General features: G+C 37.1%; 2 protein-coding genes, 1 long non-coding RNA gene and 1 pseudogene across 4 annotated transcripts in view; 2 read left to right on the forward strand and 2 right to left on the reverse strand.

Moving 5' to 3' along the window:
* Positions 1-5,855: 5,855 nt before the first annotated feature.
* On the reverse strand, positions 5,856-9,163 carry LOC127621705 (maternal DNA replication licensing factor mcm3-like; annotated as a pseudogene).
* A 1,358-nt stretch (positions 9,164-10,521) lies between these two features.
* LOC127622366 (MARVEL domain-containing protein 3-like) lies at positions 10,522-15,928 on the forward strand. The gene is made up of 4 exons (XM_052096449.1): positions 10,522-10,669; positions 12,795-12,933; positions 13,123-13,232; positions 14,573-15,928. Exons 2-4 carry the CDS (start codon positions 12,806-12,808, stop codon positions 15,211-15,213), a joined length of 879 nt encoding a protein of 292 aa, XP_051952409.1. The 5' UTR covers positions 10,522-10,669; positions 12,795-12,805; the 3' UTR covers positions 15,214-15,928.
* Positions 15,929-18,333: 2,405 nt separating this feature from the next.
* The window catches only part of LOC127622185 (tensin-3-like), a 60,356-nt gene continuing 52,443 nt past the window's right edge, over positions 18,334-26,246 (forward strand). For both annotated transcript variants that reach the window (XM_052096184.1, XM_052096185.1), the window contains exons 1-6: positions 18,334-19,018; positions 21,581-21,759; positions 21,946-21,996; positions 22,947-23,069; positions 24,053-24,117; positions 25,571-25,654. In XM_052096184.1, the coding sequence (XP_051952144.1) occupies positions 21,610-21,759; positions 21,946-21,996; positions 22,947-23,069; positions 24,053-24,117; positions 25,571-25,654 (473 nt within the window). In that variant the 5' untranslated portion in view covers positions 18,334-19,018; positions 21,581-21,609. The remainder of the gene's footprint in view (positions 19,019-21,580; positions 21,760-21,945; positions 21,997-22,946; positions 23,070-24,052; positions 24,118-25,570; positions 25,655-26,246) is intronic.
* On the reverse strand, positions 18,999-19,797 carry LOC127622187 (uncharacterized). Its single transcript, XR_007967954.1, has 3 exons — positions 19,702-19,797; positions 19,337-19,376; positions 18,999-19,137 (listed from the first exon to the last, which is right to left on the reverse strand). It is a non-coding gene; the product is annotated as an uncharacterized LOC127622187 (long non-coding RNA).

Here is a 26,246-nt window from a genome sequence, read left to right on the forward strand (position 1 = left end):
ATTCTACAAACAATACCCCATAATGACAACGTGAAAGACGTTTGTTTGAAATCTTTGCAAATTTATTTAATTTAATTTATTAAAAATAAAGAAAGAAAAATATCACATGTACAGAAGTATATATTTTCCGGATGCACTGTACTTTCATATTAACAGCAAGTGCTTGTCTGATTAACTGGATGTCTGAAACGGGTCTTTTCAAACACATGCTAACTGACACATCTCAGGATTCGCTATTGCTTTTAATGATCTGACTTATGATCAAGAAACTTATGTAATCATTTCATTCTGATTCATTTTGCACAATTTAGCTCATGTACTTTCTATGCAGATACAGGCTCTGTTAATGTTTTCTTAAAATTTGAGGTTTAATTAATAATTACATTTTGTTAAAAAATTACACAATTCATTTTGATGGACTTTGGTTATGGAATTGAAATGCGTAAATCTTATAAATAGGCTAAAATATTTTTTGAGTGTATATCCATTTAAGCTGTTTTTTTGAATCAACACTGCCATATTTGTCTATGTTTGAATGTGTTGCTGTTTTTCTGATGGAGGTGGTATGCTTTTTTAAACTCACACACTTGTTCCCCTTGTGCAATAAAGGTTTTAATGCTATATTTTGATCTTTTTGAAAACTGTATTTCAAAATAGTCCCTGTATAAAAAGTATATATAACAAATGTGCCACTATAATTTGTGCAATAAAGGTTTTAATAATTTTATGTGTGCATGACTGTATTTTTAAAACAGTTCCTATACACCTTAACAAAGTTGTATCAGCTAGGACTTTAGCATGACTTTATTATCATCAGGGGTGGATTATGACTAGCAAGGGCCCTGGGCCAATCTTCTTTTAGTTTTTAATTTGACTTTATATAGGCAGGACAGATACTGATGTAGATAATGGAAAAGACCAGGATAAATTTGATATAAATGAATGTTTGTGGAAACAACAATATGTTGCGTTGAATATATAGCAACATTTAAGACACTATTACTATTTTATTACTAGTGACTACTGTAGTAACTAATGTTTTGTTTAACAGAGGCATGGCTTGACCTGATGGAAGGGGACATGGTGGTAGACAAAGTCTACCCCTAATAAAGACCCTAATTAAAACACACACACACACACACTTAAAAAAAATACTCTTAAGATGTTTTGTTCATTGTAAAACAATTTTTGTGGTTAACAGGCACAAAGCAAAAACGGCATTCTGGGTGAACTGTATCTCTGGCATACAAATGTGCTGTGCATCTGAGACAACAGCCTTGGTAAATGAAACTATTGATTAATTGTTTAAATTCAATTGAATTCTAATTGAACCTGTACCTGACATTCCCATTCTAACTTTTTATTCTCTACCCATCACTCGCTCAACTTGTCTCTCTTTTCCTCATTCTTTTCCTCTTATGTAATTGTTTCTGGCATGAGCAGTCCAGAGGCGATAGATTATGCCATCAAAGAGTGGGATGAGGTAAATTCATCAGTGCTTGCATTTTCAGTTTTTTGTTTGTTTGTTTGTTTTTTCCATTGGTTATATGCTTTTCTCAATACCTAGTATACACATACTGAGCACTTTAGTATTAACACTATGGTCCTAATAAAGTGCCCAACATGTTCTTCTGCCGTTGTAGCCCATGTGCCTCAAGGTTTGACATGTTGTGCATTCGGAGATGCTATTCTGCTCACTACAATTGTACAGAGTTGTTACCCAAGTTACCATAGTCTTTCTGGCAGCTCAAACCAGTCTGGCCATTCTCCGTTGAACTCTCTCATCCACAAGATGTTTCTGTCCGCAGCACTGCCACTCGCTGGATGTTGTTTTGTTTTTGGCACCATTTTTGTGTAAACTCTAGAGACTGTTGTGTGTGAAAATCACAGTAGATCAGCAGTTCCACAAATACTCAAACCAGCCCATGTGCTTCAACAATCATGCCACAGTCGAAATCACTAAGATCACATTTTACCCCATTCTGATGGTTGATGTGATCTTTAATTGAAGCTCCACACCCGTTTCTGCATGATTTTATGTATTGCACTGCTGCCACATGATTGGCTGATTAGATTATCACATGAATAAATAGGTGTACAGATGTTTCTAATAATGCTTAGTGAGAGTACATTTTCAAAACTATGTATACTATCACAAAACATCAGTGTCTGTGTACTGAACTGTGGATAATCTTGTCAATGCTTTGATACAGAATGCATTCTATGACCACATATTTAAAAAAAAATCATGAATTCTTTCTCACTCAAATGCAATAGCTAAACTCAATTTTGCACACTTTTACATACGGTTTTTACAAGCCCCCAATGTATCAAGATCCTAGCAACGCCCCTGGGCTAAAGCATTTCTTCCAGTAACAGATCAGACAGAAAAAAAGCAAAACGCAGCACAACGAATAGAGCAGAACGCAGGTGTCTCGAGACGTGTTTTTATCAGTTGAAGAAGTTATTTTAACTTGACAGTGTCTAAAAATGCTGAGCTCCTGTGAGAGATGCTAAAAACACAGTGAAACGTGACGCAGTTCTCAAAAGACATCCATCTGGCGAATGTTTATATGGAAAACGATTGAAAAACAGCACGAGCGGACGCAAAAACACGTCCGTTTGAACAGTTCCTTGTTCACATGACACAGCACAAGCTCAAGTTTCTCAAAGTTACCTTTGAAAATGTACCAACAATCAACTGAAACAAAAGTCTGTCTTTTTGACCTTATCCAGCTCCTTTTGTTCTGTGTTCGTAAATCTCCTGATACTGTTTTACTGTGTTAGAAACCGCTCTAAATGATTCAGTGAGAGAGCACTCTGAATGAATTGCACTGAATCACGAATCTGTTTAGACCATTTTGCAAGCCCGTTTGGCCAATTCACGGAAAAGAACCGACTCTAAAGAATTATTCATTTCGCAAATTGGGCATTGCTAGTTCTTTTAAACAGCCAACAGAAATAAGGCACACATTTCATGATTGGTGCAATATTCTGAGAGTAAATATTTCTCAGGTCAGTTTGAGTGCTCATGGTGCACAGTGCGTACGACCGTACAGCCACAGGCGCCACTGTGCCCTGGTGCCCTCCTGGGTAGTCGGTAGTTGCAAGGAATTGGCACAGGCCAGGATCTGACAGAGAGTGAAAAGAATTATGTGCTGATCCTGACTGATGTCTGCCTTCTTCGTTTGACTGCTCTTCTGAGATGCTGATCTGCTCTTCTGACTAGACTGACCATATCATCATCATTCTAGTGACTGAGATCAAAGTAGCCTATGCATTTGGGTTGTAGGATAGATATTTAAATAATTGCAGATTCCTGAACATAATTTAATATTTAACACACAATGATTTAGCATGTACCAACTGAAACAGTGAAACACTCTGAAAGAATCGACTCTAGCCTGGCTGGCTACCTACGGTTTTCACCAGATTACCAAAACGTTTAAAAAAAATTGTACCTTTGGAGAAAGTGTACTAACATCTCAAATTCTTCTAACTGATCCAAAGAGCAGCGGCATTCTCCTACACCAGTAGTAACCACTGGGATTAATAATGCTCACAGCACAGTTTTCCATGAAGAAAACCTCAGCGATGGCTAATTGCTGAACACACCACAGAATAGAATATATTTTGGCTTTTTGTCACTCCAACACTAGTCGCTCAACTTCAGTCCCTCAGATTTGAGTTATTATAATCCAAACAACATAACGTGCTTCAGTTAGTTGGAGTTCAACATGTTCTGTGGCGAGTAGAGCTGTTATAATGATACATAAGCTACTGCTAACTGGCTATTTGCCTAATAATTATGTGCTCTTTGACTCAAGCTAGCTGAAAAAGTTAAACCCAGATTACCAAATTATCATTTTAAAAAATCTTACCTTGGACCCTCCGCCTCTACGTTTTGATTTGTTATCTTTGTGAACCAATCATATTTCATTCTGTCCTCAGAACATTTGTGTAAGTAAAACTCCCATCTGCGTTCTCATCTTCTATGAAGTCATATGTGTCTGCATTCCCTTTATCTTGGGTCATTTCCACATAATCATCTTTAGAGATGCGAGAACGCTTCCTGTAGACAAACAAGCTCACACCCACTACTTCAATCAGTTCTTCTTTTGATTAAAATCCTCTCAGTCACCATTCCAACCTCCCTTTCACTTCCAATTTACTCAGTTTTCAGTAAATTTACCGACCTAACATTCCTCTGACTTTCTGTCTCTGAGAGATGTCCATCTCCAAGTCCTCAGGAACTTGCCTCTTCTTATCCTTCTCTAGAATCTACAAAATGGTACATTCTACTGAATGGTACTTTCCGTGATCAAGGACCAGCTCTAAACGCATATGGTTGCAATAATTAGCTTTTTGAAATAAGCAAACTGCATGAGTTCCAGTGCTGTCTCTGCATCGCTCAGGGCAATGGTTTTACTTATACGGGCCTTGACATGGGCTGTAGCCAATCGGATCATGGTCGCCAGAGCTCGAGCTATCACAGTCATTGTCTGTAGGCATGGATAGAGTCCGTCTATACAAAACCAAGTAATATGACATAAAAAGTGTTTTGTTGTGTCTAAATTTAAAGACCCCATTATGAGTTTCAGTCCACGATTATTCGTTTTGAAGCCATTTATATGCTAGTGCATATAGTGTTGATGTTTGGATCCTCTGTGGCAAACATCCACTGTACTCCCCAGTGACATTGCTGTTGATATAGACATGACAGAATGAAAGCACAAGTTGATTAAAGCTTTTGAAGCTCAAAATAAGATCTAAATAATTAGGTCCAATGATTAAAGGTGCACTCAGTTTTTTGTCATCTTTGAATATAGGTAGATCGATATATTGGTTTTACTGATTAATTGGTGCTGATAGATGTTGATAGTTTTCATAATTTTGTATTTTCAAAATAAGAGTCCCAGCTGTGTTTCGGGTTGGTTTATACTTGGTTTATATGCACCAAATGTTTTCTAGTTATTATTTGGATTTTGGCTGAACAGTAAACCACATCTGGGATTTTATTCATTTTGGACTCTTTTTCAGTGCTTAAGAAAAAGAAGACATTTTTGACATATGAATCGATTTTTTTAGGGAAACTTCATTCATCAATCGGTCATTAGCCTTTCCCACCACTTAGTTATTCGATTGACCTCTACCTTGGACTTACATGGACACATAAGGTCATGGATGCCGAATCAAATGCAAAAATAAATTAAGTTACTGATACCATTGTATAAATGCACTATTCACAGTCAGCCATGATTAATTTAATCCATGAGTGAAAGCGTTGAATAACAGGATCATTACGGAGATTAGATTTGTCTCTTCATGTGATTCCAACATGGCAGCCCCCATAAGGGGACCCACTCCATGTAAAATGAAACAGCTTTTATAAGGTTACTGATTTGATTCTTTATCTCATGTGAGTGCTCAGGATTTTATACATGCGTTTCAAAATTACTAAATTTATTTGGGAGTACAACTTTTAGGAAAAAATTTAGTGCACCTTTATATCAACTAATAACAAACAGTTAACAGATTGTTTTAACATTCATTTGTGATAGTCTCATTTCAAGAGTGTAACTGACAGTTATACTGCATGTCATTGTACGTAACAGTTCGGGGTCTCAACTACTTAGCTAGTGAACAGTTGACTCATTTCGGATAATTAGCTAAAAGTTGTTATTTGCACAAAAAAAAATGTCACGCTATCGAGTATAAACTAAGGAGTTTTTGCTCACTACTTAGCTGTGGGTAACTGGGGTGGTTAGGTTGGTAATGGTTTTATATGAGGTAGTTGGTGGTTTATCACAGATATTGGGGTCCACAATTTTTGTTTTACTTTGTGTTGAGAACCACTAATCTCCATGCATCTCCAGTGTGGCCTTTTTGCTGATGTCCTTCTGGCTCCCCTGTTGCAATCTGGACCCATCTGAACCAGAACAATAAAAAGCAGATCAAATCGGGGCAGCAGGGAATCCTGGTGCCCGATGTTTTCCATTGGGGTCTTATACTGGTCCACACCTTCTACAGTTTTAGCTCAATGTGTGGAATTTTCAGATGGTCGATTATCGAAGGTAGGTAAAAATTTCAACTAATATCAAGGTTAAATTGAACAATTTTGAACAATGTCATTGTGACTCCATAAGACCACCTTAAAAACAGGACAAATCTTATCCTGTATTGATTCAATACTGGATGCATCATTTTATCTTTAATTACAGGACAATCCCATATTTTACAGGACAGGTGGCCACCCTAATTCATGATGAAACAAAGCTAAACAAATGAGATTATAACATTTTCTAACTAGCATAATGTTTGAACATTGACTAACAGACCCTTAATTAACTATAAAATACACTTGCACATTTGCTGGACTAGCCTGAAAGCTTTTTTTTGTGTGATTTGAGCTAAAGCATCAACATTTAAGATACAATTATTATTATCAGATTTTATTGCTGACTTGACACGTTATGAATAGAAATCTTGCGATGGTTGAGATTTTGGTCTTTCCCATTCAAGTAGATAGCTGCTGTGCTGTACTTAAATGCATTAACATAGCTGCTCAGGGACATTGCCAAGATGGCCACAGAGTAACTTATATGCTTCAACCAAAGATTTAAATTGTCATAATTTACTCACAATTACACTCATGTCATTTCACACCTGTCAGGCAGAATAACAGCCTCAGACACCATTCATTTTCATTGTATGGAAAAGAGATCTCATGAAATTGAAAGCCAACATTCTGCCCAACATATCTTTGTATTCAATGGAAGATAGTCATACAGGTTTGGAAAGACATGAGGTTGAGTTAATGACAGAATAGTAATTTTCAGGTGAACTATTCCTTTAGAATGAAAAAAGTTTTACCTGTCTCCTGATCAGTGGTGACAGCAGCTGTCAGACCCGCCAGATGAACCTCTTACAGTGCTGGGAATCACCCTGGGTGCTGTAAACAAAATGTATCACAACAACTGAGATTTCACAACAGAAGTTTCGCATGAAAATGACATCAAAGATTTTTTTTATTAAAAAATGTATTCTAACTTTTGACTGTATATGCTAGTGTAATTTTAAATGTGTATTTCTGCTATAGTCGGTCTTACAGAAATACAGTCCAAAAAATGACGACTTGGACTGCACTCACTTTGTAGAACAAGAATGTCTCTTCCTCTTATACCTACTTATAACTAGCAATAACAAGTAGCATCTTGTACATGGCTGAGACAAACTAAAGGCTACTGGTTATTTAATAAAAAAGTGATGAGCCCTTAAATATGCCCCTTCCGGCCAGTTTAAGTATTTGAGGAGCTAAATCAGATATTCATGCATTACAAACCTATGAGAAGAATATTAGTGTCTCCTCTGATGCATGTCCCATTTTCCAGATGTATTCATGGCTATGGATACTCGAAGCCAAGGAATGACTAAGTTGCTCAAAGACATCCTGAAACATATAAACATTCTTCACTTGCATAGCACAAATGAAATTGATCAGCTTAATATAAATTTATTTCGAATCTAAACTCAACTGACATAAATAAAACAATCCAGGGACACATTTGTCTATCTCCTCCTCTAACTTTGGAATGAGTTTTGCGAAACTTCTTGATCTTGGCAATATCATCTGCAGAAAATGTTGGCACGATCTCTTTACTCATAAGTTTCACATTGTTGGCCAACGGTATTGTTCTGTAGAGAATCAGAAGTTTGCCTGAGGACACAAATTTCCAATCCAGATTACATGAAATGGAAGAAATAAGCACACCTGAAGGTCCCCGAAGTGAAGCCATCCTGTTTAGCAGGTAAGTAAAGGTAGACTCCTACAATCTGCACACGGTCACCTGGCTTCACCTTGTCAACAAGGTCATCATTTGCAATGATGTCGAAAGAGTGTGGCAGTTGTCCAGCAGGGGCTTTCTCTGGCATCTCCTGAATGGTCAATGTTTGGTAATCCTTACAGCAGCAACATCCTTTTTGTCATAGATCACAAAATAAAGTGATAAATGGTACCTTTTTAGGTATTAAAGGCCATCACTGGGATGGTATCCCTCAAAGAGACCTTTTTTGTACATTTAGTTAGAGTTAACGCTTCGTTTTGGCTACATAATTATAAAAGAAAAAAGGTACATTGTTGTTCTTGGAAGAACAAAATACAGTAGGTCTTAAGGGTACAATTATGTACCTAAAACAAGGGAATCTGTAATCAACATTGTATGGTTGGGGAGCCTTGATTCAACAAAGTAAGACATGCTCCTGGATCAACATATCTGTTGGTTCTGGAACAATTTAGGGATAGGGTGAATGATAGGGTTAGGGGCTTGAACAGCATTATCATCAACTTTTAAGGGTAGTTCATTGTTAGCTTTTGGACTTTGTTGCTTTGATAGGAATGTTGATCCAGAACCAACAAATACTGTTGGTCTTCCTTGGTAAAGTCATGGTTACCTTATGAAGTCTTGATATAACCACCATTAAGTGGTTTCCAACAAACAAACAAACAACAAACAAACAAACAAACAAACAAACAGAACTCGCTTTGTTTGGGTATGGTACTGGAAGTATCCAAAGAGGTAAGATCAGTGCACTTGTACTCCAGGATTTTCTTGGTAGCTGAACAATAGTGGACACTACGCATAATCTTTTCAAGGAACATACAGTCACATCAAATTAGTAATTGGACTTGTGGTCTCAATATACATTTCCCCCCCAAACATTTTATGCATACAACGATGATGATGAAAGTGGAATATGCATATTTTAGGTGTAAGCTAAGACTGTATATATCCATATCTCTGACCTAGCATTTAGGACCTTGGATTTTGAACAGTTGCAGAACTGGTCTCAAAGTTGTTGTAAAGTGTTGGCGAAACAAATGTGATTTCATAGTGAATCTATCTTTGAGTTACATAATTAATCCCAAGTTAGTCAGAGGACTACTGGCATGTGGTCTATAGCAAGTCACGCTGTATAGAAACTCCAATAGTGTCTATGTCAAATTTCACGCTGTAATTCTCAAAAGTACTTAAAGTGAGTATTAAAATGTGTAATAACGTAGTCGCAATGTTCAAATTACATTTGGTCACAATGCCTTCCACACACACAAGGTTTCGCAGAAAATGCACTTAAGAGTACATGGAGATACATGTTTGCTCCCAAAATTTGGTCCATGAAAAGAGCATTCATCAGAGCAGTGTCAAGTAATGGGGACAACTTGATAGACGTAGTTTGTATATATTTAAGTCCTTTAAATCTCCACTTGTGGAAGTCCACATTCTCCTTTTGTTTTTGGCGATTTGCATTATAGGTGCATATCGCCACCTACCGGGCAGAGAAGATAATTTGTAGTAAAAATTGACTTAAATATTGATCTGTTTCTCAACCATATCTATCATCGCTCCTGAAGATGTAGATTAAACCACTGGAGTATACTTTAACATTGCCTTAATATGCTTTTTGGAGCTTCAAAGTTCTGTCCACCATTCACTTGCATTGAATGGACCAACAGAGCTGCAATATTCTTCTAAACATCTTTGTGTTCAGCAGAAGAACAAAAGTCATACACATCTGGGATGGCACGAGGGTGAGTAAATGATGAGGTGTTTCATTTTTGGGTGAAATATTCCTTTAAACGTAATCAAAACAAGAGACCCTCCACAGCTCAAAGACAGAACGATCAGAACAAATCAGAATTCACATCATCATCCAGCAAGTCCAGGTACTCTCTCTGGGACTCTCTTAGCTCAAGGTCCTACACCTGTGTATTAAAAAGATCAAATTTTATGAGGTTCAACATGAAAAATCAAAGACACATAGGATAAAATCTTTTCACATTGTCTTTTACTGCGTATCCATCAAACAACTGACATTGCAAGGTTTGCTCAACTTCTTTGTGGCCAACATTATAAAGACAAGAGTCATAAGACAAGAGTTATAAAGCTTCATAATTAGAAAGATAACTTCTGGCCAACAAGTCATTGGATCCTGAGAATTACAAGTAAAGCTTTTCTCTTACGTTTGTTTGAACACTAACAGACAAAAGAAGTAATTAAGCTTTTCACCATGACTGTGTGGCCCTTGTGAAATGCCAAGTGTGGTGCAGTCTTTTTCATTGCAACCCACATTATTAAATTATTCCTTTATATTTGATAAAGCCAATATTCTAGAGAGATTTACTTGATATCATAATAGAAACCCATACATAAAGACATCACAGTGTCTTACTGTCAACGACCTATTTTATGATCTAATAGGGGGGTTGTGTTTCATGCTGAGATCTTTACAGTTGACACTCTGACAAAGAGCTGCATAACCCGCATATAAATGAGCTAATTTTCCTTTAGTGCGACATTCCAGGATCCTCGGGTCGGGCAACCGCAACGACCCACTGCTCTTTTCTTCTCAAGTTACAATGTATTCATGCACTTTTTCTGATTCAATACAGAAGCGCTTATATTGAGCCAGTGGATAAACCAGGCTTGACACTCTGTTTTAGGGTTGCCCGTCTATCATGTTCTCCTTACCTCACTGAGCCTGTGCCCCACCCGTTCTACAGGTGCAGAGCTGGAGTAGCGTTCATCGCGAGAGTTGACTGACTTGATACGGTCAAAAAGTGGAGTTTTGATTTGGAAAACAAAAACAAATGGGACCGACGTCACTCAAGCAAGTAAGTCGTCTTTGTACGGTTTGTTTATATACGAGTGAGTTGTACGTGTTGTGAATCTGCGAATATAGATCGTAGGTTTCATATTGTGAGGTGTCAAGTTAAACTAGACACGAGCAATCTTATGAACCGATATAGCCTACTTTCAGTGAGGTTGGCTCTGTTTTTGGAAGCTGGTTTGTGCTAAAATGGGGCTAAAGGATAAAAACATAGTTAATTTAACAATAAACATAAAAATAACTATTTGTGCTGATCCTAGCTAAAGCAGAAGCTTGCATTTCTATAATATAGCACTATTGTATTGAGATTGCACTATATCATTCAGGGGGTTTCAGTTTATTTGTCCATTTATTGTTTATATGCATTTATTAATCTTTGTTAATGGTATTTTATCAAAATATTGTTCATTTAAATTCATATTGATTAACTGATAAATAAACGCATACAACTTTTAATGTAAAAACTTGCCAGTAACCAAAATTAATAAGTGCGGTAATACTTTACAAAAAGGTTCTAATTGTTAACATAAGTTAACAACATGAGTTAACATGAACTAACAATAAACAATACTTTTACAGTATCTTGGTTAATGATAATTTCAACATTTAGTTAATGTACTATGAACTAACATGATATAACAATTGTATTTTTATTAGGCTAACTGGGATTAATAAAGATTAATAATAATAATGCTGTAAAAGCGATTTCATTCATTGTTAGTTCATGATTCCTAATGCATTTACTATTGTTAACGAACGGAACCAGATTGTAAGGTGTTACCGAATTTTCTTTATTCTAAATATTTTTAAGTTTTGTATATTATTGATGTGGACAGTAATACTGTTTTTCTAGTCTTTTATTGTTATTAGTGAAAGTTATTTATTACATTTGTATGTTGGGGATCCTTGGGTTGGCTATGGGTGGGGGATTACATTCCTGGGGCATTGAAAACCGTAATATACTGGCGGTCAAAAGGTTAGAATAATGTACAGCTGTTTAGAAGGAAGTTGGTATTTTAATTAACTAAAGTGCCATTCAACTGATCACTAAGTATAGTCAGGACATTCATTATTGATGTAAAAAAAAACAACAAAAAAAAAACGCACATCACTATTTGAAAAAAGTTAATTTTGATCAAATCTAGTCAGGCCCCATTTCCACCAGCCATCACTCCAACACCTTATCCTTGAGTGATCATGATAAATTGCTAATTTGGTACTAGAAAATCACTTGCCATTATACCAAACACAGTTGACAGCTATTTGTTTCGCTAAATGAAGCTTAACATTGTCTTTGTGTTTGTTTTTGAGTTACCACAGTATGCAATAGACTGGCATGTCTTAAGGTCAATATTCGGTCAAAATGGCAAAAAAGAAACTGCTTTCTCTAGAAATTCATCAGTCAATAATTTTTTGAAAAATGAAGGCTATACGATGCTTGAAATTGCCAAAAAACTGAAGATTTCATACAAATGTGTACACTACAGTCTTCATAGACAAAGGACAACTGGCTCTAACAAGGACAGAAAGAGATGTGGAAGGCCAGATGTACAACTAAACAAGAGGATAAGTACATCAGAGTCTCAAGTTTGAGAACTAGACGCCTCACATGTCCTCAGCTGACAGCTTCATTGAATTCTACCCGCTTAACACCAGTTTAATGTACAACAGTAAAGAGAAGACTCAGGAGTGCAGAACAGGTAAATGGAAAAGAGTGTTATGGATCTTAACCCCATTGAGCTTATGTGCATTCAGCTAGACTGTAAGGTGCGTGAGATGTGCCTGACAAGACAGCCACATCTACGGCAAGTGCTACAGGAAGTGTGGGGTGAAATGTCACCCGAGTATCTGGACAAACTGACAGCTGGAATGCCAAAGATCTGAAAATCTGTCACTGCTGCACGTGGAGGATTTTTAAACTCTTTGAAGTAGTTTAAGAAGTTCTGATCATTTGTTTCAAATGGTAATAGTAATTTTTCATGTTATTAATGTCTTGAATATACATTGTGATCAGTTGAATGCCATCGGTTGAAGTACTAATTTCTTTCCGTAAGAGCAAAATCTGTACATTATTCCAAACTTTTGGTCAGCTGTGTAAATGCATAACATGCATCTCTCCCTTCCTTAAGCTTATGAAGCAATGAGCCAGCCACCCAGAAACGAACGTACGCAGAGAGAGAGAAATGGAGGAGACTACAGTGAGAAGAGAGAGAGAGAGCCCCGCAGCCGACGGGACAGTCCTAATGACCGACGATCAGGTAGTGACAGGTGGGTAACTTGACGCTTTAAAAAAAAAAAAAAAAAAAATATTTACAGGTAAAACTAAATTTTCCAGGAAAAGAAGAGAAAAAAAAAGAGATGGAAGTAATATTTACTTTCATGCAGTATGTCATCATTTAGTTAGTAGATGTATGGCTTTCAGGAACCTCAGCAGCAATTGTTTTGTATCTGACCCAGGTCATCCGGCCAGCCTCCATACTACCCGAGAGATTCTCAGAGAAAAGCGAGGAGTGCTCCTCAGGAGGAACACAGGGAGTCCAAATGCTCTAACGTCTGTTCCAGGAGAGGTAGGCATTCACTCCCTGACATTAGGGATTTAAGCAACTGTGAATGGGATAATTTTTGCAATATAAATATCTTTGCATTATGCATGTTGGAAGTTTACAGGGCTGTTACCACCATAGAAATTGATGGAGGCATGTCCCGCGCACAATATTAAAATAACTGCTGGACTGATTTGAGGTTTTCTATGGTTGATTCTTACATTATTACAGTTGGTTCCCTCTAATCCTGAAATAAGTTTTTGGAATTGTATTTTTTAACAACTAGGTCAAAATGTCTGAAACCTGTTTGTGGGAATTCTCTGAATGTGGGTGTCAATTCTTGGTTCATGTCTTTCTAAACATGCGTACACACATTGGCCTGCTTTCTCTCTAGTTCAAACCATGCCCTTTGACATAACACTATCTAGTTTCCCCCTTCCTTCTTGTCTAACCGGTTATCTTATTTAGGCCTGTTGATACCAATCTGTCATAAAGAACCATACATTACTCTTTTCGATCTAGCAAAGATATGGAGAACTCTGGACATTGTTACCACTGTTATTTTTTTTTTTTTAAATGAACACACACTCACTGAGCACTTTATTAGGAACACTATGGTCTACTGCCTGTTGTAGCCCATCCGCCTCAATGTTTGACGTGTTGTGCATTCTGAGATTCTATTTTGCGCATTACAATTGTACAGAGGGGTTATCTGAGTTATTGTAGCCTTTCTGTCAGCTTGAACCAGTCGGGCCATTCTCCGTTGATCTCTCTCATCAACAAGGTGTTTCCGTCCGCAGAACTTTTGTTTTTGGCACCATTCTGAATAAATTCTAAAATCCCAGGAGATCAGCAGTTACAGAAATACTCTATCCAGCCCGTCTGGCACCAAAAATCAGGCCATGGTCGAAATCACTGGGATCACATTTTTTCCCCATTCTGATGATTAATGTGAATATTTACTGAAGCTCCTGACCCGTATCTGAATGATTTTATGCATTGCACTGCTGCCATACGATTGGCTGATTAGATAATCACATGAATAAGTAGATGTACAGGTGTTCACAATCAAGTTCTCAATAAGTGTACATCAAGCATAGCAAATGAATCAATATTTGTGTGAGCACATGTTCTTTGACAATTGTTATTTATTGTTCACTTGCTGTTATGTTAGCAGGTGACCTGTATTCACACAAAAAAAGTCACATACAGTGCGCACACTCTCAGTTGTTGCTTCCACATAGCTACATGCTCACTCATACAGACATGTTTATTCTTATCCAATAATATTAGAATGTGTACTTGCAGATCAAGTGATTTTCTTCTTGAGTAATTGTATGATTTTGTGTGTGTGTGTGTTTCAGGTATTGTCTTGATATGCGCTGTCTTGACCAATGCATTGGTGCTTATCTGCGTGGTATCTGCTCACATGGCTCAGTTGGGCATGTCTGCGATGGGCATGGGCGGAACAAGCTTTGCTGATACCATGATTTCCTTTGAGGGAACGGAGCTTCAGCAGGTGCGTGATCTTGACATGCAGTATGGACAGATGAGAGCACCTGGAGTCTATGGAGGCGTGGCCTTCTGTCTCACTTTTTGTGCACTTTCACTCCTGTTTGTAGTGTCCAGCAGTAAACCCGCCTACCTGCTTCCAAGCAAGCTCCTGATTGGGCAGATTGTGTTCCAAATAATTGGCGCAGTGGCTTACGTGATTGCAGTGGGTTTGTACCTGCATTTGGTGATCTCCGTGAACTCAACCGACTTATGCATTCGACGGGAACGACTTTATGCACGCAACGGATATACCTGGATGAATTGTAGTGTAAGTGGGGGGGATGCAGCTGTTGCAATGTTTGGAATCATAACCACAATTTTGTATGCTGTTGGGGCCTTTCTTACTGGCCAAACACTTCAAGATGTCCGTCGCTACTATAAGGAGCGTGACCGCTATGAAACCAAAAGAAGAGAACAACCCAAACATGCTCTTCCTGATACTTATGTCTGAGGTTTACAGTGAAAATATAGACTTGAGACTGGATGTACATAAACTGTTCTTCCTTTTTTTTTTTTTACCCTTTTTTAAAATGTTTTGACTGAGAAACATTTTTTTATAATTTATTTATGCATATTTATGCACTCAAAATAGATTTACTGTTAATATATACACTCACTGAGCATATTATTAGGAACATTATGGTGTTAATAAAGTGCCTGACATGGTCTTCTGCTGTTGTAACCCATCTGCCTCAAGGTTCGACATGTTGTGCATTCTGAGATGCTATTCTGCTCTGTGGTTATCTGAGTTACCGTAGCCTTTGTCAGCTAGAACCAGTCTGGCTATTCTCCATTGACCTCTCTCAAAAACAAGGCGTTGATGTCTACAGAACTGCCACTCACTGGATGTTTTGTTTTAGGCACCATTCTGAATAAACACTAGAGACTGTTGTGTGTGAAAATCCCAGTGGATCAGCAGTTACAGAAATACTCAAACCAGCCTGTCTGGCACCAAAACTCATGGTCGAAATCACCAAATCAAATATTTTCCACATTCTGATGGTTGATCATTAACTGAAGCTTCTGACCTGTACCTGTTGATTTTATGCATTGCTGCCAAACAATTGGCTGATCAGATAATCGCATTAATGTAAATGTGTTCATAATAAAGTGATTTTTCAATAAATAGGCCATATAAAACCTGCATATGTGATAAGCTGTGGAATTTTGCCTCAAGAATAAAAATATATAAAAAATGAAAAGCATCTGTATTTAATCTTAGAAATGATTGCAATTGACTTTACTTGCCTTTCTTTTTTGCTGGAACACAAAAGGAAAGGTTTGGCACAATGTTGGCCTCACACACCGTTCACTTTATTGTATGGCAAAAAGATGCAATGAAAGTGAATAGTGACTGAGGCTAACATTCTGCCTAACATGTCCTTTTGTGCTCGACAAAAGAAAGACAGTCATACAGGTTTGGAACATGTTGAGTGTCGATTGAATGATGACAATTTTTGTTTAAAAGGTTTCTTAATTCTCTTTGACTGATTTCCCACTAGGGGGCATCAGATATATATTGTGACCTCAAAATGACTAAATTGTACAGTATGACCTTAACTAGCCTTACTGGTGTTTACATCTTTTGATCTGCTTAGAAAATGTGATCTCTTTCTATAAGTCTATAAAAATCATTTTGAAGATCACATTCATAATGGATACAGAGTTGTTTGTTAAATTACAACATGTGGAATAAATATAGTGTAGTACATATTGTAATGTTTGAAGGATGTATGAAAGCAGGATCTAGGTGCAGCGTGATAAATCAAAGTACAAAACCATGTTAAACACTGGAATGAGGCAAAACTAGGAAATAAAACAAACGTTACATCCATGATAGGAACCGGTACATGAAACAGAACAAAACTCAACAGAACAGAAACAGACTGAACAGAAATCATGGCATTATATACTAACGAGGGAATGGAACACAGGTGAGAACAATTGGGAAAAGCTGACAGAGATGAGGGCAGTGCATTTTTGGAAGTGTAGTCCAGGGAAAACAGAAGATAAACACAAGGCAACACAATGGGCAGCTACTGACGCCCAAAAAGGCTGGTAAGGGAGGCCGGGCCAAGATGGAGCCGGAGACCAATGAGGCCAGAGCAGACCAGGTGGATGGCCAGGGGACCCAGGAGACCAGAGCAGATCTGGTGGCTGGCCAGGAGACCACCAGGTGGATGACTGGGAAACGACCTCGGTGGTCGCGAATACTGGCAGAGACTCTGGAACGACCACTGTGGTCGTCAACACTGGCAGAGACTTGATAGCAGAAGTCCTTCTTTTCCTCCTCCGCTTATGGGTGGCCGTGAACACTGACTGGGAGGGACGAGGCCGGCAACGCTGACTCGGATGGATGAGGCTTAAAGCTTGTTGGCCGTGGGCTTTGGCTCACTGGCCGTGGCAGCCCTGGGAACTGATAATTTGTACGGAAGGGTCATCATGGCCCTACACACAGACCTTTGTGGGGAATCATTCAACTTGGAGATAGGGACCGCAGGAGGCTTGACTGTGACATAACGTGGAGCAGACTTAGACTCGGCTGTGACTTCACTCAGGCGTGGAAGGCTTGGAAGCCGGGATCAGGGTAGGGAGAGGAGGATCCTCTGATGCCAGAGATTCTAGTGTCAATTTCACATATTCCTCCCACGTGTAGTCTCCTGTCTCCGGCAATTTCCTCCACTGGTGAGCTGTTAGTCCGATCAGGTAAATTGACTTAAGGTGGGAATCACCAAATCCAGTGAAGCTGGCAATGGCTCTGAAACGATGGGAGTATTCCCTTATGGGTAAATCCTCCCAGCTCAACTTGAAGAACATAGCAGCTATATTCATTTGGTCAGTTGTTCTGTAACATTTGAAGTTAGTATGAAAGCAGGATCTAGGTGCAGCGTGATGTATAATGATAAATAAATCAAAGTACAAAACTATGGTAAACACTGGAACAAGGCAAAACTAGAAAATAAAAAAATATATATATTTACATCCACTATAGGAACAGGTATGAAATGTAGAAAACACAACTGACATAGACTGAACAGAAATCAGAGCATTATATACACAAGGAGTAAAGAGGAAATGGAATACAGGTGAGAACAATTGGGAACAGCTGACAGAGATGAGGGCAGTGCATTTTGGGAAGTGTAGACCAGGGAAAACAGAAGACAGAGGATAAACACAAGGCAACACAACAGTGAATCATGACACATACTGTAGAGTGGGGTCCAAAAGTTTGAGACCACATTGCAAATTTAAACTTGGAGGTAAGTAGAAAGTTTTATGATTTTGAAAACTTATTAAAAAAACTAAATTTTTAAAAGAAATGTTATGAGATAAAATAAGATTTCTTTGCTCCCATCTTCATGCTAGGATAACATGGATCATCAGGTTTTGTACAAACGTGTGTAGTCCATGGCCAAGTGCATGCAATTAAAGTTATAGGGGGGCATACCAAATACTAGGACATTCTGAAATTCAGCTTTTCACTCAAATATGCTGATGCTTTTTATTGTATGCAGATTAGTAGAATTGCCACTGTTGTGTCAGTCTTTTGGACACGGCTATATATATATATATATAGCAACAACTCAATGGACCTCACATTTTTTGGCAACAACGTAAACAAATTTGATTTCATGTTTCAATTTGTTGAGGAAGAAAAAAAAAACCTTAGCTGACACTGTTCAACAAGCCTCCCAGAACAGTTTTTTCTGTTTGCATGACAGCTATGGTCATACTGGTCTAGATACAGCAAGGATGTAGAATGAAATGGCTGGTAATATTTAACCAATATGACCCAGTTATAGTTTACACCTGGAAAGAATCTACGTGAGCTCACATAGCTTTGTGAATTAATTAGGAAGTACTTATTTACAATTATATATATATACTGTATGCATATTTTATATTATCATCTGTTTGATATCAACTCTGGCCTGTAAAACAAGAAATAAAGTATTCAGCAATACCACATCAGATGTCCATTGTGTGACTCAAGGGTTTTTCATTGTAATAGGGAGGTGTGTTCCCCTGGTAATGTTTCTTTACTCATGCTTACCACATAACAAGTGCTGACAACTGTTGAACGTGCGCAGATACACTGCGACGGAGCTCACATGCACTTTGTCCATTGCAGTACAGACAAAGTCTCTTTCGATCCCGTTCTATTATTTTCTGTGTTCTGAATGTCTGTCACTGAGAAGAGTGGACAATAAGGTGACAGTTTCAGCTGGACTTCAGGGTTTGTCATCTACAGTAGGGTAAGTCCTTTCAGTTGTGCTCTATATACTGTAAAGTGTGTATCCACCACTTGTTTACTTAAATTGCAGGGTCTGAGAAGACAGCACTCCAGTGAGCAGTTTTGTGTTTTTTCCTCCCTCTTAAATGCAGTAGAAACAGGTTATGGATTAAATATTAATAAGTGACGATACATGTACACTGCAGATATCAGCAGACATACAGCCACGGTCAAAGACCACATGGAGTAAGTGTGCACTGCACTACGTGACGTTATGTGGTGGGTAAACCTTTAAGGAACCCTTTACCCAAAAACTAAAATACTGGCATCATTCACTCACCCTCATGTTGTTCCAAACCTGAATGGCCTGTTTGTATTTTCTGTGGAACAGAAAAGGAGACATTAGACAGAATGTTAGCTTCAGTCACCATTCACTTTCATTGTATGGAAAAAAAGATGCAATGAATGTGAATGGTAAAAATGTTAAGTTTTGAGGGAAGGATTCCTTTAAGAAATACATTGTGAAAAGAGAACATGGAGATCACACCTTTATATACAGAGTAGTATTACTTAAAAAAAAGCACAACTTTTAGTTGAGAACTGGTAGCTATATTTAGAAGCAGGTGGGTGAGCAGGATCAGTGATATACTGAGCATTAATGACTTTTCTAAATAGAAAAGAGAACCGAAAACATTGTATAGTCACCTCTCTTCGTCTTTTTCTATTTTTAGTCTTGTGCTGTCAATAGGTGTGTCCACTTTGTATCAGGTCAACTAATAAAAGAGGCTGCCTGACTGGCTAATACCTGTGTTGAGTTCAATGGATGTTTTTGCCCCTCCTCAGTCACATGACCAAGGTCAGACAAATGTCGGCTAAGAGATTCATGTGTTTTCATGTTTGTGTATTGGACTGTGTGAGATGTTGCACACATGTGCTTTATGCTGCTGTCATTACACAAAACCTGAAATACCCTAGGAATATGAGAAAAAAAATTCTTTATACTGTCTCGAGGAAGAGAGGTACTGACTGAAAACAATAGAGGAAGTAGCCTTTGTGTGTGAGAGAGAAAAAAGAGAGAATGTTTCAGAACAAAAGTAGGGATATTTATGTCTCATGACTTGGGTCCTTGACAAGGGAACTGTAAATGGAACTATATAAATATGACAAGGGAACTGTAAATGGAACTATATAAATATGACAAGGGAACTGTAAATGGAACTATATAAATATGACAAGGGAACTGTAAATGGAACTATATAAATATGACAAGGGAACTGTAAATGGAACTATATAAATATGACAAGGGAACTGTAAATGGAACTATATAAATATGACAAGGGTTTCTACTTTAAGATTAATACAATCATAAATAATATTTACTTGTAAGCTATTACGTTAATGTTAACATGATTGAATTAAGTACAAATGTAGAATTTACTTAATATTTTCAAGTTCACCATTAAACTAATGTATCCAGTGTTGAAAGTATCCTTCACTCAAAAATGATAATTCTCTCATTGTTTACTCACCAATCGAAGAATTTTAGAAGAATATCTCAGCTCTGTAGATCCATACAATGAAAGTGAATGGTGATCAGGACTTCGAAGCTCCATAAAGCAGATAAAGTCAGCATAAACATAATCCACCAGATTCCAGTGGTTTAATCCATGTCTTCTGAAGTGATCCAGATAATGATTCAAGCTCGATTACACTTCCTAATGCACTATCTAGCGCTCTGCGTATAAATTAAGCACTAAGGTGTGTAATTGAGCTTGAACTCATGATTGAGTCTAGAGACTGCAATGGCAAGATGTACAGTGAAAAAGGAGTTACATTTTGGACCACTTTCCCCCAAAACCAACTGGATCACTTCAGAAAACATGGATTAAACCACTGAAGTTGTATGGATTACTTTTATATGCTGACTTTATCTCCCATTTTGGAGCTTCAAAGGTCTGATCACCATTCACTTGCACTGTAATTTATGGACCTACAGAGCTGAACTATTCTTCTGAAAATGTTTGTTTGTGTTCGGCAGAAGAAGGAAAGTCATGAAGTAGAGTAGATTATAAGAGAATATTCATTTTTGGGTGAACTATCCCTTTAATCTTTTCAGCTAAATGTGGGAATTTTTCAGAACAACATGTAGTTACACAGTAAATACATAGTCTTGTATGTATTTAATGTTAGTACATAGTAGTTAAGGCCACCTAATATAAAGTGTGACCAGTATTTTTTTTTTAGCAGTCTGAGCTGAAAGATATGACCTCAGAGCTGTGTAGTAAGATTACCACTGCAATTCATGCATAAATAACATATTTAAATTGTGATTTAAAATGAAAACATTTAGGATTTTTCAGAACTTTTTACATAATTTCTTTTAGATGGTTAACTGTAAGTGAATAGCAAGCTTTGATTTATGATTTTTATGACCAGCTGTTACTGCCTCTTGACTATTGTTTCAACCAGTGCAGACTTTCATGGATCTTTACAGATTTGCTCATACTTGCGTCATTGCTACCAAAACGAATTTCAAAGAGTTCTGTACATTATTGAACTGAAGCAAGTCCATCCCTCTCTATAGATCTCCTCACATGAGTGAACAGAGTTGTAATGGCAGAGGGATATGAATTTGACCTGAACTACATTACAGAGCGCATCATTGCCTTAAGCTTCCACCAGTCGTGCACCGAGCAGACCTACCAGCACAACCTGCGCAGTATCACACACATGCTGCAGTCCAAACATGCTGATCAATACATGGTGAGCAGCCAGAAACAACAACAACCACACATCAGTGTGTACCTGAACTTACTTGAGCTATTAATCACAAGTCTTTGTGTATTGACTGACTTTAGTGTAAATATGCTATTTCTATTTTTGAGTGTAATACTAGTTTGGGGTCTGTTTTGGTCACGTTTATCAAAACCCATATTTTGCCACAAACAGGTCATCAACTTATCTGAACCCAGGGATGACCTCAACAGGATGAATCCCAGGGTAAAGTTAAGCCATTTGTCATATGACTATTCCCATGTGACTGTTACAGATGTTGTGTGATTAATCTATAACATATATAAATCTATCATAATCTATCTACAGTATGGTACATCTATTATAACAGTGGGTACAAGAAGTCTTGAGTCCAAATTTGTTTTATTTTGAGTAAAGGGACATCAATGACAACCATTCAGTAACATAACAAAATGCTCTATGATCTCTCACAAATCAGGGTGAGATAACATGGATCATCAGGTTTTGCACAAACTTGTCGAGTCTGTGCCAGTTGAAGTGCATACTGCCATTAAAACAAAGTACATGCCAAATGCTTAGACATTCTGAAATTCCTGTTTCAGTCATTTTTGTATTCTACTTTTGACTCCGACTATAATTATAAGTGTAAAGTTAATGTGCATGGCCAGGACGTTTTGGTGTTTTAGTGCCAGAATGAGCTAAGTCTAGGCGCAAGTGGGTTTGGGGAAATTGCACGTGCAAAGTGTACAAATTAGCCAATTTGTATTATTATTATTATTATTATTATATCCTTATTTAACCAGGAAAGTCCAATTGAGGTAATACAATCTCTTCTTCCAGGGGGTCCTGGTCAAGACCTTTGCTTTACATCACTTCCTTACTATATAATACACCCACAGTTTTGTGCACATGAACCCAAAAATGGCACAAACACTCCCACCCACGCCCACTTGCGCTTTGTACTAGCAGGAATTATAATTTTTTTATTAGCACTAACACCTAGATTGGATAAGATGTAGTGCACTGTTGTAGCGTGTAGCGCTGCGCTTTGCGCACTCACCATAATTTTTTTATTACAAATATTTATTCAATCGAAAACTGCAAAACTGAAGCATTTTGAATTGTGGATTGAATACTTTTGGACTACACTATAATGGTCTAAAGTATAACACTTACACTAAATCTCTGATTGTTAGGTTCTGGACTTGGACTGGCCAGAGCAGCAGGCTCCATCCCTTCATCTGCTTTGTTCAGTATGTAAAAGCATAGACAACTGGCTCAGTGCACACCCTGAACATGTGCTGCTGCTACACTGCAAAGTAAGACATCTACACTCGTTATCATTAATTATATTCTCAGGCCATAGTTCATTATGTTTCCATTAGTGGTGCTTGCTTATCACTATAACAATTGATTTGAAAAATAAAAACTAAAACCACCTAATCCTAAGTATTAAACTTCAATGTGTAACTCATCTTGCACCATTTATACTATGGACATGAATGATGCCTCAATTTTGAGGCTTGTTGAAGAGAGGAGTGTTGTTACTTTTCTAACTGATTTGCTTTACAATGTTGCCTGGTGGATGAAAAAGCAAGCAAGCAAAAAAAAAAAAAAAAAAAGCATTAGACTTCCATTAGTTGAATGTTTATTTAAATGTGACTCTGAACCCCTCATGACCTTATCACCAAAATATTATGGAAACATGGGAAATCATGGAAATATTCAAGGGAATGTGGCAAGTTACAGTAGTTTAGACTGATTTCCCACCCAAATTCAAACTTGAAAATAACCTGCTCTGTGCCTTTGATATCACATCTCTTTTGATCTCCAACTACAGTGATAATACATTTGCAAAGAAATGAAAGAACTCTGTTTTGGTCTCAGTACTGTTAGGGTTAGATTTAGGGTTAGTATAAATGTATTAATGTACTTAATATAATGTAATTACTGCTTACGTTTTTGTGAAAAACTGATGGCCTCTGATTTTTACGTCACATTTGTTGAAATAAGTAAGTTGCACTTGAATTGCGCAGCATGCTCACGACAGTAGTTCCAGCTTCGGCCACTGGGGTAGGCCGGAAATTTGGAAAGCATAGACTGATTTTAGCAGACAAAACATTCAACCTCCTGTCTAGCATACAAGCAAAAATGTATTTCAACCTCCTGCATGAGCAAGCACCACTCACTTTATCTTCAGAAAAATGTAAACCTCTGATTGTTGTTAGGAAGTCTTTGCAACTCTTGAACCTTCCTTTTGGGAATGACACAGTTAGTTAATTTCTTCCTGTATCTCTCATAGGGTGGCAAAGACAGGGTGGGTGTGGTAATATCATCTTACATCCAGCTATCTTATGTTTCAACCAGGTAAAACTTAGAAATTCTTATCTATTGTAAACTATCATTAAAAAAAACAAATACTTTCTCCAGTGAGTTTTTTGAGACCATTCTCATTTTCCATACATGTTGTCTTGCTGAAAGGGTCTTTACATGCTTCTGTTTTCAGTCTCAAAACATCTGGTTGTTTGTTTTTAACTTATTTGTTCAATCCCTAGAGTTGCTCAACCAGAGGTTTATTTTCCAGAGCGATTCAAACAGGGTCTTATAAGCACTCTGAAGGAAACAAATGGTATTTGGTTCTAAATTAAGTGTAGAGGCTACGCTAGAGAGACAATTGGACTTTGTACTAAAGCATTGTTTTGTTTTGTGATTGTAAGGGATTTGTTGCCATGTCCACACTACCAGTAACAAGCAATAAGGTTAATGTTTGAAGTGATGAGCCATTATATTGATCATTTGAGATTACGGAATTGCTGATTATTAGATGTGTTTGCTCTCTCTGGTGTGAGTTCCAAAATCTATCAAATGGCTTGTCAATTGATAATGCAGATTTTCTGTTTTCAAATATTAAATGGCCACATTTGACGATTGGACTGTTCAATACTCACAAGTAACCAACAACACTGCAAAACATGAAGTATTTTTGTCTTGTTTTTTTTATACAAATGTCCAAACATCCTTCAAACAAGATGTATTTACTAGTGAAGCAAAATGACAAAAGATTTTAATTATTTAGTTTTTTACAGACATCTATCACATTTTATTGAGATTTATGTTTAAAGGGATAGTTTACCCCAAAAAGAACATTTTCTCACCATTTACTCACCCTCATGCCATCCCAGATGTCCATGCAATGCAAGTGAATGTTGGGCAGAACTTTGGTTCTCCAGAAATCACATAAAGGCATCATAAAATGAATCCATATGACTACAGTGGTTAAACCCATGTCTTCTGAAGCAATATGATGAGTGTGGATGAGAAACAGATCAATATTCAAGATCTTTTTTTACTATAAATCTCCACTTTAACTTCCACAATCATCTTCTTTTGTTTTTTGGTGATTCAAATAATTTTTGCCTTAAATATTGATCTGTTTCTTAAGAGGACTTTTTACAAACTGTTTTTAAAGCATTAATCTTACTGAATTGTTCAGATTTCTTAAATTGAAAACATGTTTTAATTTAATTGTGATTTTCAAGTTCATGTAGGCCTACTGTATCTAGTGTTAATGACGTTTTTACTCAAAGATAAAAATGCAGTCATTATATATCTAATCTATATAAAATATATCTAATCATTATACATCATATATATATATATAAAAAATATATGTATAAATATATATAATGTTTAGATATGTTTACTGGAAAAAAGTAAATATGAATTAATATTTAAATGTTTTTACAGTGTAGATTTGAAAGGTTTGCACATTAATTTGTCCACTATGTTTCATGTTCTTCATCCCGCTCTCTGTGTCTAGTGAGGAGCAAGCATTGGATCTGTACTCCATGAAGAAGTTCTGTAGTGATAAAATGGCACACCTCATGACTCCATCACAGAAAAGGCAAGGATTATGCTATTATTTTGCAACTTCTTTTTGCCCTTTTTGCCTTCCAGTACTTTTCATTCAAACATTTGAAAACATTTCAAATACACTGCCAGCCAAAAGTTTGGACACATTTTCTCATTCTTTATTATTGTTTTCACATTTTAAAATAATTAATCAAAACCTTGAAATAACACAAAAAAATATGGGATTTATGTAGTGATAAAAAATAAATTATAAAATCAAATAAAAATCAAACCATCTTCTTCAAAGTAGCCACCCTTTGCCTAGATTACAGCTCTTCAATCTCTGGGCATTGTCTCAAACAAATTCATGAGCTGTAGACACCTGCGATGCTTTTAAACATTATATAAGGAGTTCCTATGCTAGGCACTTATTGACTGCTTTCCCCCTGACTATTCAATCCAACCCCTGTTTAAAACAAATTATAAAAAATTGTAAAGAAATTATCTTTTTTTTTTTTTTTGTCTACAAAACTAATTTCAAGCATGTAAGCAATAAGCATAAGCCTTTAGATCCAAAGGTCTATATTGTTATGAGAAACCGTTTCAGACAAAGTGTTTCCAAACTTTTGACTGGTAATGTATAC

This window comes from Xyrauchen texanus, chromosome 28, assembly GCF_025860055.1.
Source record: "Xyrauchen texanus isolate HMW12.3.18 chromosome 28, RBS_HiC_50CHRs, whole genome shotgun sequence".
Classification (NCBI taxonomy): domain Eukaryota; kingdom Metazoa; phylum Chordata; class Actinopteri; order Cypriniformes; family Catostomidae; genus Xyrauchen; species Xyrauchen texanus.

Coding starts and splice junctions, on each gene's coding strand:
- LOC127622366 (XM_052096449.1), top strand. CDS start 12,806: ATGAGCCAGCCACCCAGAAACGAACGTACGCAGAGAGAGAGAAATGGA. Junction 12,934..13,122: donor CGACGATCAGGTAGTGACAG/GTGGGTAACTTG, acceptor TATCTGACCCAG/GTCATCCGGCCAGCCTCCAT. Junction 13,233..14,572: donor TAACGTCTGTTCCAGGAGAG/GTAGGCATTCAC, acceptor TGTGTGTTTCAG/GTATTGTCTTGATATGCGCT.